The sequence below is a fragment of the Oncorhynchus keta genome, chromosome 37 (assembly GCF_023373465.1).
Source record: "Oncorhynchus keta strain PuntledgeMale-10-30-2019 chromosome 37, Oket_V2, whole genome shotgun sequence".
Classification (NCBI taxonomy): Eukaryota; Metazoa; Chordata; class Actinopteri; order Salmoniformes; family Salmonidae; genus Oncorhynchus; species Oncorhynchus keta.
Window position 1 is genome coordinate 10428463 of NC_068457.1, and position 15296 is coordinate 10443758.

Consider the following 15296-nt stretch of genomic DNA (forward strand, 5'->3'; position numbering starts at 1 on the left):
TTTGCCTCATCCCTCTCAACTATACACATTTTGCATTCCTCATCAATCCACAGGGATTTAACCATTTTTACAGTCGTTTTCTTAATGGGTGCATGCTTATTAGTAACTGGGATAAGAAATGTTATTAAAAAAATGTGTCAAGTGCAGATAGACAGCCAGCGCCTGAGTTCTGTTCTCCTCTGTGGCAGGCAGCAGGATCGAGGATGTCTTCACAGCTAAGCTGAGCATTTGTATCAGACAAATACTGAACTCTGCATTCACTCTCACTGATCCTTCATTCTCCCTGGGACATAAAAGCTGAATTAGTGATAACATTTGACATTTCCATGGCCTTTCCACTCAGATGACCATGAATAACATTGTGTCTGCTCGTGTGTGTGTGTGTGTGTGAGACGTACAGTATTGTCAGTGACGCATGCACATTCCTTCTGTATATGTCACAGGAAAGGACAGCAGAACAGGCACACAAAAGGAATGACTTTCCATACTGTATACAATGTCCATCTCTTTGAACAGTTGCTATTTAGCAACTAAACTAACTAAATAAAAGACATTAGTAGGCTACCACTGAATGGGTATAGTATTGATCCCTACTTGTCCTTTCCCCTATTCCCCAGGGCAACGTGACCTTCTCGTGCTCTGAGCCCCAGCCCCAGATGGTGTCCACCACCTTCCTGTCCTCCAGTGGTAGCTACCTGTCTCTACCCCTGGGGCCTCTTGGGGTGTGGGGGCTGGACGTACACTTCCACTTCAGGACCTGGAACCAGGAAGGACTTCTGTTCTCCACCGGCCTGGCACAGGGATCACAGCACCTGGTTTTGCAAATCAGCAGAGGCCAACTGCACCTAATGGTCCATGGAGCTGCTGAGCAGAAAACAAACATTTCCATAGGTTAGCAGCTAGCTGGCTAGAAAAAGGCACCTAATGGCATGTCAGAGTGACTTTACAGTGGCTAATGTTTGCTACGTTTGCTAATAACAATGAACTGGCAGCATTATGGGACTGCAGTAAATGTAGCCTAACCCATGCTTTGTTTTTCTGTGTTCTGTTTTACTAGAAGTCGGTGTAACTGATGGCCTGTGGCATTCTGTTAGTCTGAGCTACAGAGATTTGATGGTTTCCCTGGTCTTGGACAATGAGCCAACATCTACCATGGACGTACAAAGTCATGCAGACTCAGGCAATAGTGTATTTTTTGGAGGTAAGATGGCAGTCTTTAAACTATTGCTTATTATTGGTGGAAAATTGGTAACGACTGTGTCTTAAATTATGCTTGAATTTCTTAGGTGTGTGTTTTAATTAAATAAGGGCTTCGTCAACATGTGTTTGATGACTATTTCTGGAATGATTTAGCAATACAAATATTGTCATGATTTCCAACAGGTTGTCCCCAATACAGTGGTGACTGTAAGAACCCTACTGTGGCCTTCCAGGGGTGCATGCGTCAGATCCTCCTAAATAACCAACTTGTGGATCTACCCCGTGTGCAGCAAGGGCTTTTGGGTAATTACAGCAAGCTTCAGTTCGACATCTGTGGGATCCGCAACAGGTATGCTCACAAAATCTCAACAATTCATGTTTTTATATCTTGTATATATCTTTAGTTACTGTAGGTGACACTTTTCTATTCCACATAAGGGAAAGTATCTCTGTTTCTGTCTCTTCAATCTATCAGTATCACATGTGAATGACCTGAGATCAGATGGAAGGACTCCCATTACAACAGACAGTATGACATGTGTATGACCTGAGATCAGATGGAAGGATTCCCATTACAACAGACAGTATGACATGTGTATGACCTGAGATCAGATGGCAGGACTCTCATTACAACAGACACTATAACATGTGTATGACCTGAGATCAGATGGAAGGACTCCCATTACAACAGACAGTATGACATGTGTATGACCTGAGATCAGATGGAAGGATTCCCATTACAACAAAGAGCTTTTTCCTGGGCTGGATCCTAAATGGCACCATAGTGCTCTACTTTTGACCAAAAGTTGTGTACTATATAGGGAATAGGGAGCCATTTGGAACGCATACCCCTGGACTGTATGCCTGTACTGTCACACTGCCAAAGCCAGAAACATCCTCTGAATAATTAATTTGTGTGTGCGTGTGTCTGTGTGTGTGTGTGTGTGTGTGTGTGTGTGTGTGTGTGTGTGTGTGTGTGTGTGTGTGTGTGTGTGTGTGTGTGTGTGTGTGTGTGTGTGTGTGTGTGTGTGTGTGTGTGTGTGTGTGTGTGTGTGTCTCCCATCCCATCCCATCCCATCCCTCCCTGGGCATCTTTCCCTGCCAGTATTGATTTGCCCGTGTGCCAGCTCTGACCATTAGGCTGAGTGAGAAATATGTTGTGGCTGTGCCAGAGCAGGCAGCAGTGATTAGGTTGACGCGCTCCAGGAGTCACACTCTGTTTCCTCCCTAAGCCTGCTCTATGGAGGAATGGAGAGACGGAGGGGTGGAGGGAACGGGCAGAGGAGACAGCACAGACAGTGGCTATATCGAGGGTTATAGACAGTGGATATGCAAAGACACAACACTATGATAGAGGAACTGCCTTATATATCTATTTTATCTTCTATTAATGTCTTTTCATGCTACTGTATGCCGCTCTGCAGTCATGAGTTATGTTCGGAGTGTGAACATGTCTCTCTCTCCGTAGATGTCTGCCTAATTTTTGTGAGCATGACGGACGATGCACCCAATCTTGGGATACTTTCTACTGTGACTGCTCAGGGACAGGCTACACTGGAGAAACCTGTCACAACTGTAAGTCAACCTGTCACAACTGCGGCCCAATTGTAATGCCCGTGATACATTTGGGCTGACTTTGGATATCCCTATGGGGTTAGTTAGAGACCATTGGTAAATTACCCAAGGTACATGGGACAATGTGTTCTAAAAAGCTCCAAATTTCAAATGCTTAACCTCAAACCAACTATACATTTTAGAAATTCCTATACAAATATTGAAAGCATTTAATGAGAAAACTAAAAGGTGTGTAATATGAAAATATTGTCTCATTTACATTGTGTAATTTATTGATGGTCCCTAACTAGCCACAGGGATAGGCTATCCAAAGTCAAACCAATTTTGCCATGGTCGCACACCAGCTGGCTGAAGCTAATTGGCTAAATTATTTGGTTAACTCTTCCCACCGGCGAAGACACACAAGAGACCCACATCAAACTACACCCCAAAACCAACTCAGTCGCCCTTTAAACTGGCTCCTTCGTGATAATGAAAATTTTCACCTGTGAAAAGATACAGTACAAATACACTCAGTGGACAGTTTATTAGTTACACAACCCTGCTCGAGAAAATGGTTCGCTCCTACAGACTGTCAGTCGCGTTGCCATGGCTTGCGACATAAACGCAAGCAGACAGGCATCGGGGCATTCAGTTACTGTTGGATTGAACTTTAGAATGGGCAAAAATGAGTGGGCATGGTGTGAGCCAGGCGCACCGGTTCCAGTATCTCAGAAATTGCCGGCCTCCTGGGCTTGTCACGCACAACAATGTCTAGGGTTTACCGAGAATGGTGTGATGAATAAAAAACGTCCAGTCAGCGGCAGTCCTGTGGGCAAAAACAGCTCATTGATGAGAGGTCGAAGGAGAATGGCAAGAATCATGCAAGCTAACAGGTGGGCCACAAACAGGCGAATAACGGCACAGTACAACAGTGGTGTGCAGAACGGCATCTCGGAACGCACAACTCGTCGGTCCTTGTCACGGATGGGCTATTGCAGCAAACGACCACACCAGGTTCCACTCCAATCAGCTAAAAACAGAAAGAAGAGCCTCCAGTGGTCACGCGATCACCAACACTGGACAATTGAGGAGTGGAAAAACTTTGCCTGGTCCGACGAGTCCCAGTTCCTATTGCGTCATGCTGATGGCAGAGTCAGGATTTGGTGTAAACAGCATGAGTCCATGGCTCATCCTACCTGGTGTCCACCCGGTACAGGCTGGTGGGGTATTGGTGTGGGAAATGTTTTCCTGGCACACATTAGGTACCTTGATACCAAGTGAGCAACATTTCCATGCCCAAAGAATTCAGGCTGTTCTGGGGGCAAAGGGGGTCTGACCCGGTACTAGACGGGTGTACCTACTAAAATGGCCACCGAGTGTATATTATGTTTAATATACTGTATAGAGTGACTAAAGTTACATTAGTGTTTCCACTATTTCCCATCACTGAACTCTCATTGATATTCCCATCAGGGTGTCATAAATTGTGAAGTGGAGGGCACTTTACTGACTGCTGTATTATAATGTACCTCAACCCCCGGTTAAAAGCTGCCGTGGATTTCTTCTTCAAACCATTACCGTTCGCACATTTTGCGTGTGACAAGAAAATGTAATTGAGTGCTCTTGGCATACGTTCATACATTTACAGAAACACGTGTATGGGCTATTGATATAAGTACTCATCTTGCTTCCCACAGCTATTTATGAAGCGTCGTGTGAGGCACACCGACAAATGGGGAGTACGTCTGGCTACTTCTACATTGATCCAGATGGCAGTGGTCCTCTAAAGGCAACACTGGTCTACTGCAACATGACTGGTGAGCTCATGGCTTGGCATAGCCTGGTTAAACCAGACTGAATTCTAGTGAATCAATGGTGAGCACAGCGTTTGGTAACCAGGCTAGGCCAGGGAAGCTACTGGTGCAGTTTTTGGATATTCTCAATTAGATAATATGGGGCTAATGCGATTAAGGTCTCTCTTGGAAAAGAGATGTAATCTCAATGAGAAAAACCTGTATAAATAAAGGTAAAATAAAAAGAATGTAAAAGTGTGTCCACCACTTTACACATCTTTGTTTATCTCTGGTGTACTTTCCATACAGTTGACTAACCCGAATTAAATTAACAATCAGAAATGTGAAGGACACCTATCTTGGAAAACAGAATTACATTCTAGAAGTCTTTCTCATGCTAATATGATAATCTGGATTATCCACTGGTGCTGTTAACCCGAATATCCTGTATATAAAGTAAAATGGCTGCTTTGTCTTCCCTATAGAGGACAAGGTATGGACAGTGGTGGGCCACAACAACAGGGGGTTTGTGAATGTGACTGGAGCCACAACAAAGAAGCCGCATGTGATGCGGTTCAACTACACAGCCTCCCTGGAGCAGCTCCGCACTCTGATTGGACGGTCTGAGCACTGTCAACAGGAAGTGGTCTACAGCTGCAGGAAGTCCCGTCTCTTCAATACTTGGGGTGAGTCTTATTGGAAGCCTGATAAGTGCAAACAGTATACAGAGAGCTCAAGTTTAATTCAAATTACACAATGGATTTCTGCAAAAAAAAAGTTGTGCGAAAATATTCAGAGTGAGTTTTAAGTATTGCCGAACCCTCTGCTCCCTTTGATTCCAACTCCCACTGTGAAAAAAGCCTCACTGAGTTCTTCTGGTGTCTCGCCTGGGGAGTTTTTGTTTCTCATATGAAATATTGATGCAGGCGGTCTTGTTTTAGATACAGGCAAGACAATATGTCAAGACGAGGTATTTCACCAACTTGCGGTGGAATTGCCTACAAAATCAATTAGTCTCCCTAGGCAGACGTTTGCCTCCCACGGCGTGCGTCGTAGGGCCGGGTGTACAGGACTAAAAATCAATCATGTGTTTTCTATGATGGCAGAAGATGAACCTTTGTGTGTAGCAGGTGAACATGTTCTATGTGCCAAGCAGATCACATTGGCCAGTCGAAAAGAGGAGAGTTGAACATGTAATACATCGTTTTCTTTTCATAGAGTTTTGCATGATGGAAATAAATGTGCCTTGGTTGTAGACGGGAGGCCCCTGTCGTGGTGGCTGGACCGGAGTGGAGAGAAACAGACCTACTGGGGAGGCTCTGTACCTGGGGTCCAACAGTGCTCCTGCAGCCTGGAGGAGAACTGCATCGACATGAACTACTTCTGCAACTGTGATGCAGACACACACTTATGGTACAGTGGATGCCAATTTGTTTTATGACCTGCATTAACAACATTCACGTGTTTTTACCAATCAGTCTTTCCTTCTATAAATGGATCATTTCTCAGAGCTTTGAGTACATCTTTAAATTGAGTAAACTGAGGTTGTGTCTAAATGTATCTCGCCTTTTTCCAACAGGGTAAACGACACAGGATTGCTGTCCTACAAAGATCACCTACCACTGACTGAGATTGTAATAGGAGACACCAACAGGACAGGCTCAGCAGCTGTATACAGAGTCGGCTCCCTTCACTGCAACGGTGACAGTAAGTTTAGTTCAGTTCATATAATTATCCCAAAAGCGAGTGTGCCAATAACAATTATATTTTTTGTTCATACAGACTATGCCAACCAAAAAGTTCTGTGTTTTTGTAACAGTAGGGGGAGGTCAGGTAAATTGTCAGAGTTCTGACATTTTCAGTTACTTTATTTTTTAACTGTACTTTCCTGTATTTGCAGGGTTCCTGTGGAATTCAGCCTCTTTCTATCCTGGGTCGTCGTCCCTCCACTTCCCTAAGTTCCAGGCTGAGCTCAGTGCGGACATCTCCCTGTATTTCAAGACCACAGCTTCCTCTGGTGTTCTCCTGGAGAACCTGGGGACCGCTGACTTCATCACCCTGAAGTTGACCAGTGAGTCTGTCTCTCCCTAAATCTCAAATCAACCAAACCCTAACTCCTCTCTAGTCACTTGTGTAAATGATCACCTCAAGTTGAAACCTTTTCTGTTCTAGATGAAAGATGACTTGGACTTGATTAGATAGTTCTGATAACATTATGGACAACTGTGGTTTAGTCGGGAGAATACATTGGCCCAGGAGCCAAAGACTCCAAGCCAAAGACAAATCCATCTTAAACAAAAGTGGGCCACATTTTGAACTTTAATTTCTGTCTGTCCTCCTCAGCTCCCTCAGCTATCACATTCATCTTTGACGTGGGGAATGGCCCGGTGGACTTGACGGTGACGTCCCCTGTCCCCTTGAATGATAAGCAGTGGCACTACGTTAGGGCTGAACGCAACCTGAAGGAGGCTTCCCTGCAAGTGGACCAGCTGCCCCTACACACTCTGGAGGCCCCCTCTGAAGGGCACTACCGTCTGCAGCTCAAAAGCCTACTGTTCATAGGTAGGCACTAGACTCGACCCTAACAACACTTTCTTTGCATATTAGATACGGTTTCGTTCCACATTGGAAGTAGTATTATTCTATTTCAAGAGCAGTTTAAACGTACCGTTTATACTTCCTGTGTTTCCTGCCGCCTACTTCCTGCCAGGAGGATCCACCTTCAAAGAGAGCAGTTTCCTGGGCTGCATCCGTGCATTGACCCTGAACGGCGTGACCCTTGACCTGGAGGAGCAGGCCAAGTTGACCCCAGGAGTGACCCCAGGCTGCCCTGGTCACTGCAGCGGCTCTGCTAGTGTCTGTCATAACAGAGGGCGGTGTATGGAGAAAAACAGTGGATATGTCTGTGACTGTACACACTCTGCCTACAATGGACCACACTGCAAGAAAGGTGAGTAACCCCAACAAACAGCAATAAGCTAAACAAAAAAAAAGATTGTGATAAGCTGAGTTAATGACTCTCTTTGTGGTTAGGAAAATGTATGAAATTAGATTTAGAAAAGTATTATTTCAAAAGATTTTGGAAGTGTATTTGATCAAAGGGGTGATCAAAGCATGTATTAAAAAGATCAGAGATGCTTTCTTTTCAATCCCTTGGGCTCTTTCATTTCCATTAATCCGAAAACTAATAGGACGGGCCAGGACATATTTTCTGTTGGACTGAATTCCATTCAAAAGCTGTGTTCATGCTGGCCTGACACACAACAGGACTCCTGCTGAGACCACGCCACCCATTATGGATGAATCCTGTATTCATCCACTGGCATCAAAGCAGGTTTTATCACTTCAGATATCACCTATTCACAGCGTTTTGAATGGACAGGGTCATGCTTTAGGGGTAGGTGCACTTGGTACCTCAGAGAATGTGTGACTTCTGTTTGATCCATTGATGATCTAGCCGTGTTTCTTTGAGTTTTACTCTTTCAAAGCATCCCTTTTGTTCTGACCCATTCAACATTCAGATAAGCCGGTTCTTGCAAATGCTGTCTGAATCTGTGTCTGAGATCAACAGCACAACACGGCACTACTGAATGAGGAGCCTTCTACACTAACAACAACATCCGTGTTTGTATCCCTGTGACAGAAGTGTCAATGTCCTTCGAGAGTGGCTCCTCGGTGACCCTTACCTTCCAGATGCCTTTCCCAGTCATGCACAACAGAGACCGAGGTAGCCAGTCGTCTAGCCGTCAGCCAATCCATAGCCAGTCGTCTAGCCGTCAGCCAATCCATAGCCAGTCCTCAGGCATCTATGCCCACGACGGCGAGTCCAGAGAAAACGTTGCCCTCAGCTTTCTGACGACTCGCACCCCTGCCATGTTACTCTGTGTCAGCACCTACCATCAACAGTACCTGGCTATCATCCTCGCTAACAACGGTAGCTATCTTTTTGCTATCTCCGTCCATTGTTCTCTCTGTGTTTATCTCATAACAGCACCGTAAGAGGAGACGCTTTTTATGATTTTCTTAAACTTTTGTAGGGAGTCTGCAGATCTGGTTCCGTCTGAACAGAGAGGAGAGAGCCGAGATCTTTACTCCCAAAGCCTCCAGCCTAGCCGATGGGCAGCTCCACCGTGTCCAAGTACACCGGGAAGGCAAAGACCTTTATGTCCAGGTCAGTGATCTCTATCTGAATCTATTTCAACATAGCAAAGTATTATGTTTATAGCATAGACAGTCAGCCCACCTTGATGGCATGTTCAAGTGTATTTGGAAATGTTTGCTTTTTTCTTCAACCAGATTGACAAAGCCATCGACCAGAAATACAACCTTTCTTCTGACCTGAAGATGAACACACTACGATCTCTGACTTTGGGTAAAGTCACAGCTACATCAGGAGGACATGCTGGTTTGGCTGAGGAGGTGCTTAGGGCAGGATCCAAGGGTTTCATTGGCTGCCTGTCGTCTGTCCAGTTCAATCATTTGACACCGCTGAAGACAGCCATTCTGAATCATGGAAGCTCATTAGTCCATGTTCTTGGCAATCTAGTTGAATCGAACTGTGGAGCCTTAGCTGATAGTACAACTTCACAATCAACATCTGGTGAGTTTAATAGCATTGATGTCAATCATGTTTGGCTTCACAATATGGATTTTATTTATGTAATTCTATTAGCATACAGTGCATTCGGAAAGTATTGAGTTTTCCAACATTTTGTTACATTACAGCCTTGATTCAACCATTTATTCCCCCTCATAAGTCGACACACAATACCCCATAATGACAAAGTAAAAACCGTTGTTTGTTTTTTTACTCAGTACTTTGTTGAAACACCTTTTGGCAGCGATTACAGCCTCAAGTCTTTTTGGGTATGACGCTATAAGCTTGGCACACCTGTATTTGGTAGTTTCTCCCATTCTTCTCTGCAGATCCTCTCAAGCTCTGTTAGGTAGGATGATGAGCTTCACCGCACAGCTATTTTCAGGTCTCTCAAGAGATGTTTGATCGGGTTCAAGTCTGGGCTCTGGCTGGGCCACTCAAGGACATTTAGAGACTTGTACCGAAGCCACTCCTGCGTTGTCTTTGCTGTGTGCTTAGGGTCGTTGTCTTGATGGAAGGTGAACCTTCACCCCAGTCTGAGGTCCTGAGCACTCTGGAGCAGATTTTCATCAAGGATCTCTCTGTACATTTACATTTAAGTCATTTAGCAGACGCTCTTATCCAGAGCGACTTACAAATTGGTGCATACACCTTATGACATCCAGTGGAACAGCCACTTGCATCTAAATCTTTTTTTTTGGGGGAGAAGGGGGGTGAGAAGGATTACTTACCCTATCCTAGACTTACCCTATCCTAGGTATTCCTTGAAGAGGTGGGGTTTCAGGTGTCTCCGGAAGGTGGTGATTGACTCCGCTGTCCTGGCGTCGTGAGGGAGTTTGTTCCACCATTGGGGGCCAGAGCAGCGAACAGTTTTGACTGGGCTGAGCGGGAACTGTACTTCCTCAGTGGTAGGGAGGCGAGCAGGCCAGAGGTGGATGAACGCAGTGCCCTTGTTTGGGTGTAGGGCCTGATCAGAGCCTGGAGGTACTGAGGTACCGTTCCCCTCACAACTCCGTAGGCAAGCACCATGGTCTTGTAGCGGATGCGAGCTTCAACTGGAAGCCAGTGGAGAGAGCGGAGGAGCAGGGTGACGTGAGAGAACTTGGGAAGGTTGAACACCAGACGGGCTGTGGCGTTCTGGATGAGTTGTAGGGGTTTAATGGCACAGGCAGGGAGCCCAGCCAACAGCGAGTTGCAGTAATCCAGACGGGAGATGACAAGTGCCTGGATTAGGACCTGCGCCGCTTCCTGTGTGAGGCAGGGTCGTACTCTGCAGATGTTGTAGAGCATGAACCTACAGGAACGGGCCACCGCCTTGATGTTAGTTGAGAACGACAGGGTGTTGTCCAGGATCACGCCAAGGTTCTTAGCGCTCTGGGAGGAGGACACAATGGAGTTGTCAACCGTGATGGCGAGATCATGGAACGGGCAGTCCTTCCCCGGGAGGAAGAGGAGCTCCGTCTTGCTGAGGTTCAGCTTGAGGTGTTGATCCGTCATCCACACTGATATGTCTGCCAGACATGCAGAGATGCGATTCGCCACCTGGTCATCAGAAGGGGGAAAGGAGAAGATTAATTGTGTGTCGTCTGCATAGCAATGATAGGAGAGACCATGTGAGGTTATGACAGAGCCAAGTGACTTGGTGTATAGCGAGAATAAGAGAGGGCCTAGAACAGAGCCCTGGGGGACACCAGTGGTGAGAGCGCGTGGTGAGGAGACAGATTCTCGCCACGCCACCTGGTAGGAGCGACCTGTCAGGTAGGACGCAATCCAAGCGTGGGCCGCGCCGGAGATGCCCAACTCGGAGAGGGTGGAGAGGAGGATCTGATGGTTCACAGTATCGAAGGCAGCCGATAGGTCTAGAAGGATGAGAGCAGAGGAGAGAGAGTTAGCTTTAGCAGTGCGGAGCGCCTCCGTGATACAGAGAAGAGCAGTCTCAGTTGAATGACTAGTCTTGAAACCTGACTGATTTGGATCAAGAAGGTCATTCTGAGAGAGATAGCGGTAGAGCTGGCCAAGGACGGCACGCTCAAGAGTTTTGGAGAGAAAAGAGAGAAGGGATACTGGTCTGTAGTTGTTGACATCGTAGGGATCGAGTGTAGGTTTTTCAGAAGGGGTGCAACTCTCGCTCTCTTGAAGACGGGAGGGACGTAGCCAGCGGTCAGGGATGAGTTGATGAGCGAGGTGAGGTAAGGGAGAAGGTCTCCGGAAATGGTCTGGAGAAGAGAGGAGGGGATAGGGTCAAGCGGGCAGGTTGTTGGGCGGCCGGCCGTCACAAGACGCGAGATTTCATCTGGAGAGAGAGGGGAGAAAGAGGTCAGAGCATAGGGTAGGGCAGTGTGAGCAGAACCAGCGGTGTCGTTTGACTTAGCAAACGAGGATCGGATGTCGTCGACCTTCTTTTCAAAATGGTTGACGAAGTCGTCTGCAGAGAGGGAGGAGGGGGGAGGATTCAGGAGGGAGGAGAAGGTGGCAAAGAGCTTCCTAGGGTTAGAGGCAGATGCTTGGAATTAGAATGGTAGAAAGTGGCTTTAGCAGCAGAGACAGAGGAGGAAAATGTAGAGAGGAGGGAGTGAAAGGATGCCAGGTCCGCAGGGAGGCGAGTTTTCCTCCATTTCCGCTCGGCTGCCCGGAGCCCTGTTCTGTGAGCTCGCAATGAGTCGTCGAGCCACGGAGCGGGAGGGGAGGACCGAGCCGGCCTGGAGGATAGGGGACATAGAGAGTCAAAGGATGCAGTAAGGGAGGAGAGGAGGGTTGAGGAGGCAGAATCAGGAGATAGGTTGGAGAAAGTTTGAGCAGAGGGAAGAGATGATAGGATGGAAGAGGAGAGAGTAGCGGGGGAGAGAGAGCGAAGGTTGGGACGGCGCGATACCATCCGAGTAGGGGCAGTGTGGGAAGTGTTGGATGAGAGCGAGAGGGAAAAGGATACAAGGTAGTGGTCGGAGACTTGGAGGGGAGTTGCAATGAGGTTAGTGGAAGAACAGCATCTAGTAAAGACGAGGTCAAGCGTATTGCCTGCCTTGTGAGTAGGGGGAAGGTGAGAGGGTGAGGTCAAAAGAGGAGAGGAGTGGAAAGAAGGAGGCAGAGAGGAATGAGTCAAAGGTAGACGTGGGGAGGTTAAAGTCGCCCAGAACTGTGAGAGGTGAGCCGTCCTCAGGAAAGGAGCTTATCAAGGCATCAAGCTCATTGATGAACTCTCCGAGGGAACCTGGAGGGCGATAAATGATAAGGATGTTAAGCTTGAAAGGGCTGGTAACTGTGACAGCATGGAATTCAAAGGAGGCGATAGACAGATGGGTAAGGGGAGAAAGAGAGAAAGACCACTTGGGAGAGATGAGGATCCCGGTGCCACCACCCCGCTGACCAGAAGCTCTCGGGGTGTGCCAGAACACGTGGGCGGACGAGGAGAGAGCAGTAGGAGTAGCAGTGTTATCTGTGGTGATCCATGTTTCCGTCAGTGCCAAGAAGTCAAGGGACTGGAGGGAGGCATAGGCTGAGATGAACTCTGCCTTGTTGGCCGCAGATCGGCAGTTCCAGAGGCTACCGGAGACCTGGAACTCCACGTGGGTCGTACGCGCTGGGACCACCAGATTAGGGTGGTCGCGGCCACGCGGTGTGGAGCGTTTGTATGGTCTGTGCAGAGAGGAGAGAACAGGGATAGACAGACACATAGTTGACAGGCTACAGAAAAGGCTACGCTAATGCAAGGAGATTGGAATGACAAGTGGACTACACGTCTCGAATGTTCAGAAAGTTAAGCTTACGTAGCAAGAATCTTATTGACTAAAATGATTAAAATGATACAGTACTGCTAAAGTAGGCTAGCTGGCAGTAGCTACGTTGTTGACACTACACTAATCAAGTCGTTCCGTTGAGTGTAATAGTTTCTACAGTGCTACTATTCGGGGCTAGCTGGCTAGCTAGCAGTGTTGTTTACGTTACGTTGCGTTAAAAGAACGACAATAGCTGGCTAGCTAACCTAGGAAATCGCTCTAGACTACACAATTATCTTTGAAACAAAGACGGCTATGTAGCTAGCTATGTAGCTAGCTACGATCAAACAAATCAAACCGTTGTACTGTAATGAAATTAAATGAAAATGTGATACTACCTGACCGGTGATTGAATTCGAATCAGTAGACGTGTGGTGACGTTGGCTAGCTGTTAGCTGTTAGCTGTTGGCTAGCTAGCAGAGTCTCCTACGTTAAGGACGACAAATAGCTGGCTAGCGAACCTCAGTGAATTAAGATAATCACTCCAAGGCTACACACACTAAACTACACAATTATCTTGGAAACAAAGACAGCTATGTAGCTAGCTAACACTAGACTAATCAAGTCGTTCAGTTGAGTGAATAGCACTACAGTGATGCTAATCTGTGTGCGTTAGCTAGCGTTTGCTAGCTCCTGGGCGAATAGCAGTGAAGGCTACGTTAGGGCGACGAAATACGATAATTATGCAATTATCTCTGATACAAGGACGGCTATGTAGCTAGCTAAGAAGAATTGCTAAGATTAGACAAATCAACCGTTGTACTATAATGAAATGTAATGAAAAAGTTATACAACCTGCAGAGCGAAGTGCGAATGCGACCGCTCGCTCCAACCCGGAACCGGAAACACTTTCCCGTACTTTCCCGTTCATCTTTCCTTCGATCCTGACTAGTCTCCCAGTCCCTGCCCCTGTACAACATCCCCACAGCATGATGCTGCCACCACCATGCTTCACCGTGGGGATGCTGCCAGGTTTCCTCCAGACATGACGCTTGGCCTTCAGACCAAAGAGTTCAATCTTGGTTTCATCAGACCAGAGAATCTTGTTTCTCATGGTCTGAGAGTCCTTTAGGTGACTTTTGGCAAACTCCAAGTCGGCTGTCATACCACCCTGCATACCACTGCTGGCTTGCTTCTGAAGCTCAGCAGGGTTGGTCCTGGACAGTCCCTGGATGGGAGACATGATGCTGCTGGAAGTGGTGTTGGAGGGACAGTAGGAGGCACTCTTTCCTCTGGTCTAAAAAAAATATCCCAATACCCCAGGACACTGCCCTATGTAGGGTGCTCTCTTCCGGATGGGATGTTAAACGGGTGTCCTGACTCTCTGAGGTCAATAAAGATCCCATGGCACTTATCGTAAGAGTAGGGCTGTTAACCCTGGTGTCCTGGCTAAATTCCCAATCTGGCCCTCGAACCATCACAGTCACCAAACAATCCCCAGTTTACAGTTGGCTCATTCGTCCCCCTCCTCTCCCCTGTAACTATTCCCCAGGTCGTTGCTGTAAATGAGAATGTGTTCTCAGTCAACTTGCCTGGTAAAATGATGGATAAATAAAAATAATAAAACATAATAGACAGATGTGTGCCTTTCCAAATCATGTCCAATCAACTGAATTTACTACAGGTGGACTCCAATCCATTTGTTGAAACATCTCAAGGATGATCAATGGAAGCAGGATGCACCTGAGCTCAATTTTGGGTCTGATAGCAAAGGGTCTGAATACTTATGTAAATAAGATATTTCTGTTTTTTATTTGTAATACATTTGCAAAAAAAATTCTAAACCTGTTTTTGCTTTGTCATTATGGGGTATTGTGATGTCATTATGGAGTATTGTGCTTAGATTGATGGGGGAAAACATTAATTTAATCCATGTTAGAATGAAGCTGTAACGTAACAAAATGTGGAAAAAGGGAAGGGGTCTGAATACTTTCCGAATGCACTGTAAATCCAAATTACGCAAAGGATTGTAACGACTGTAAGTACCACAGAGTGGGTCTTTAATGACTCATTAACTTGACCTATCTCTTTTAGGTTTTGACATGAGTAGGCATAATTACTCAATTAAATGACTCATTGATTGAAATGCCTTTATAAATTCCGCATAGCCTTTCATCGACCACCGAATATAATTGAAGGTCATGTCTGACATCTCCTTTGTTGGCTTGCTTCCTTTCTTCTGGAATAAATCATTCAGAGGGTGTCGATAGGGGCGTAGATCGACTGAAGAAGACAAGAAGTGATTCAGCAGTAATTGGAGGTTAGCCAGAAGATCATCCCCAGTTATCTGTTTCTTCATAATTGCAATTATATAGCAAATTATTTCATTTCTGTCAGTGTACAGCCATTCTCCCTGAAACAAATACTCTTGACTTT

At 46.3% G+C, this 15296-nt stretch overlaps 1 protein-coding gene across 1 annotated transcript in view; it reads left to right on the forward strand.

Moving 5' to 3' along the window:
- LOC118370168 (contactin-associated protein-like 5) overlaps positions 1-15296 on the forward strand; it is a 28617-nt gene that overhangs the window by 11628 nt on the left and 1693 nt on the right. Inside the window, exons 8-22 of the mRNA XM_035755022.2 lie at positions 618-891; positions 1058-1201; positions 1384-1549; positions 2669-2775; positions 4455-4574; positions 5036-5236; positions 5807-5963; positions 6130-6257; positions 6451-6621; positions 6894-7112; positions 7261-7500; positions 8194-8484; positions 8588-8721; positions 8847-9150; positions 15118-15180. Coding sequence (XP_035610915.2) covers positions 618-891; positions 1058-1201; positions 1384-1549; positions 2669-2775; positions 4455-4574; positions 5036-5236; positions 5807-5963; positions 6130-6257; positions 6451-6621; positions 6894-7112; positions 7261-7500; positions 8194-8484; positions 8588-8721; positions 8847-9150; positions 15118-15180 — 2719 coding nt within the window. The remainder of the gene's footprint in view (positions 1-617; positions 892-1057; positions 1202-1383; positions 1550-2668; positions 2776-4454; positions 4575-5035; positions 5237-5806; positions 5964-6129; positions 6258-6450; positions 6622-6893; positions 7113-7260; positions 7501-8193; positions 8485-8587; positions 8722-8846; positions 9151-15117; positions 15181-15296) is intronic.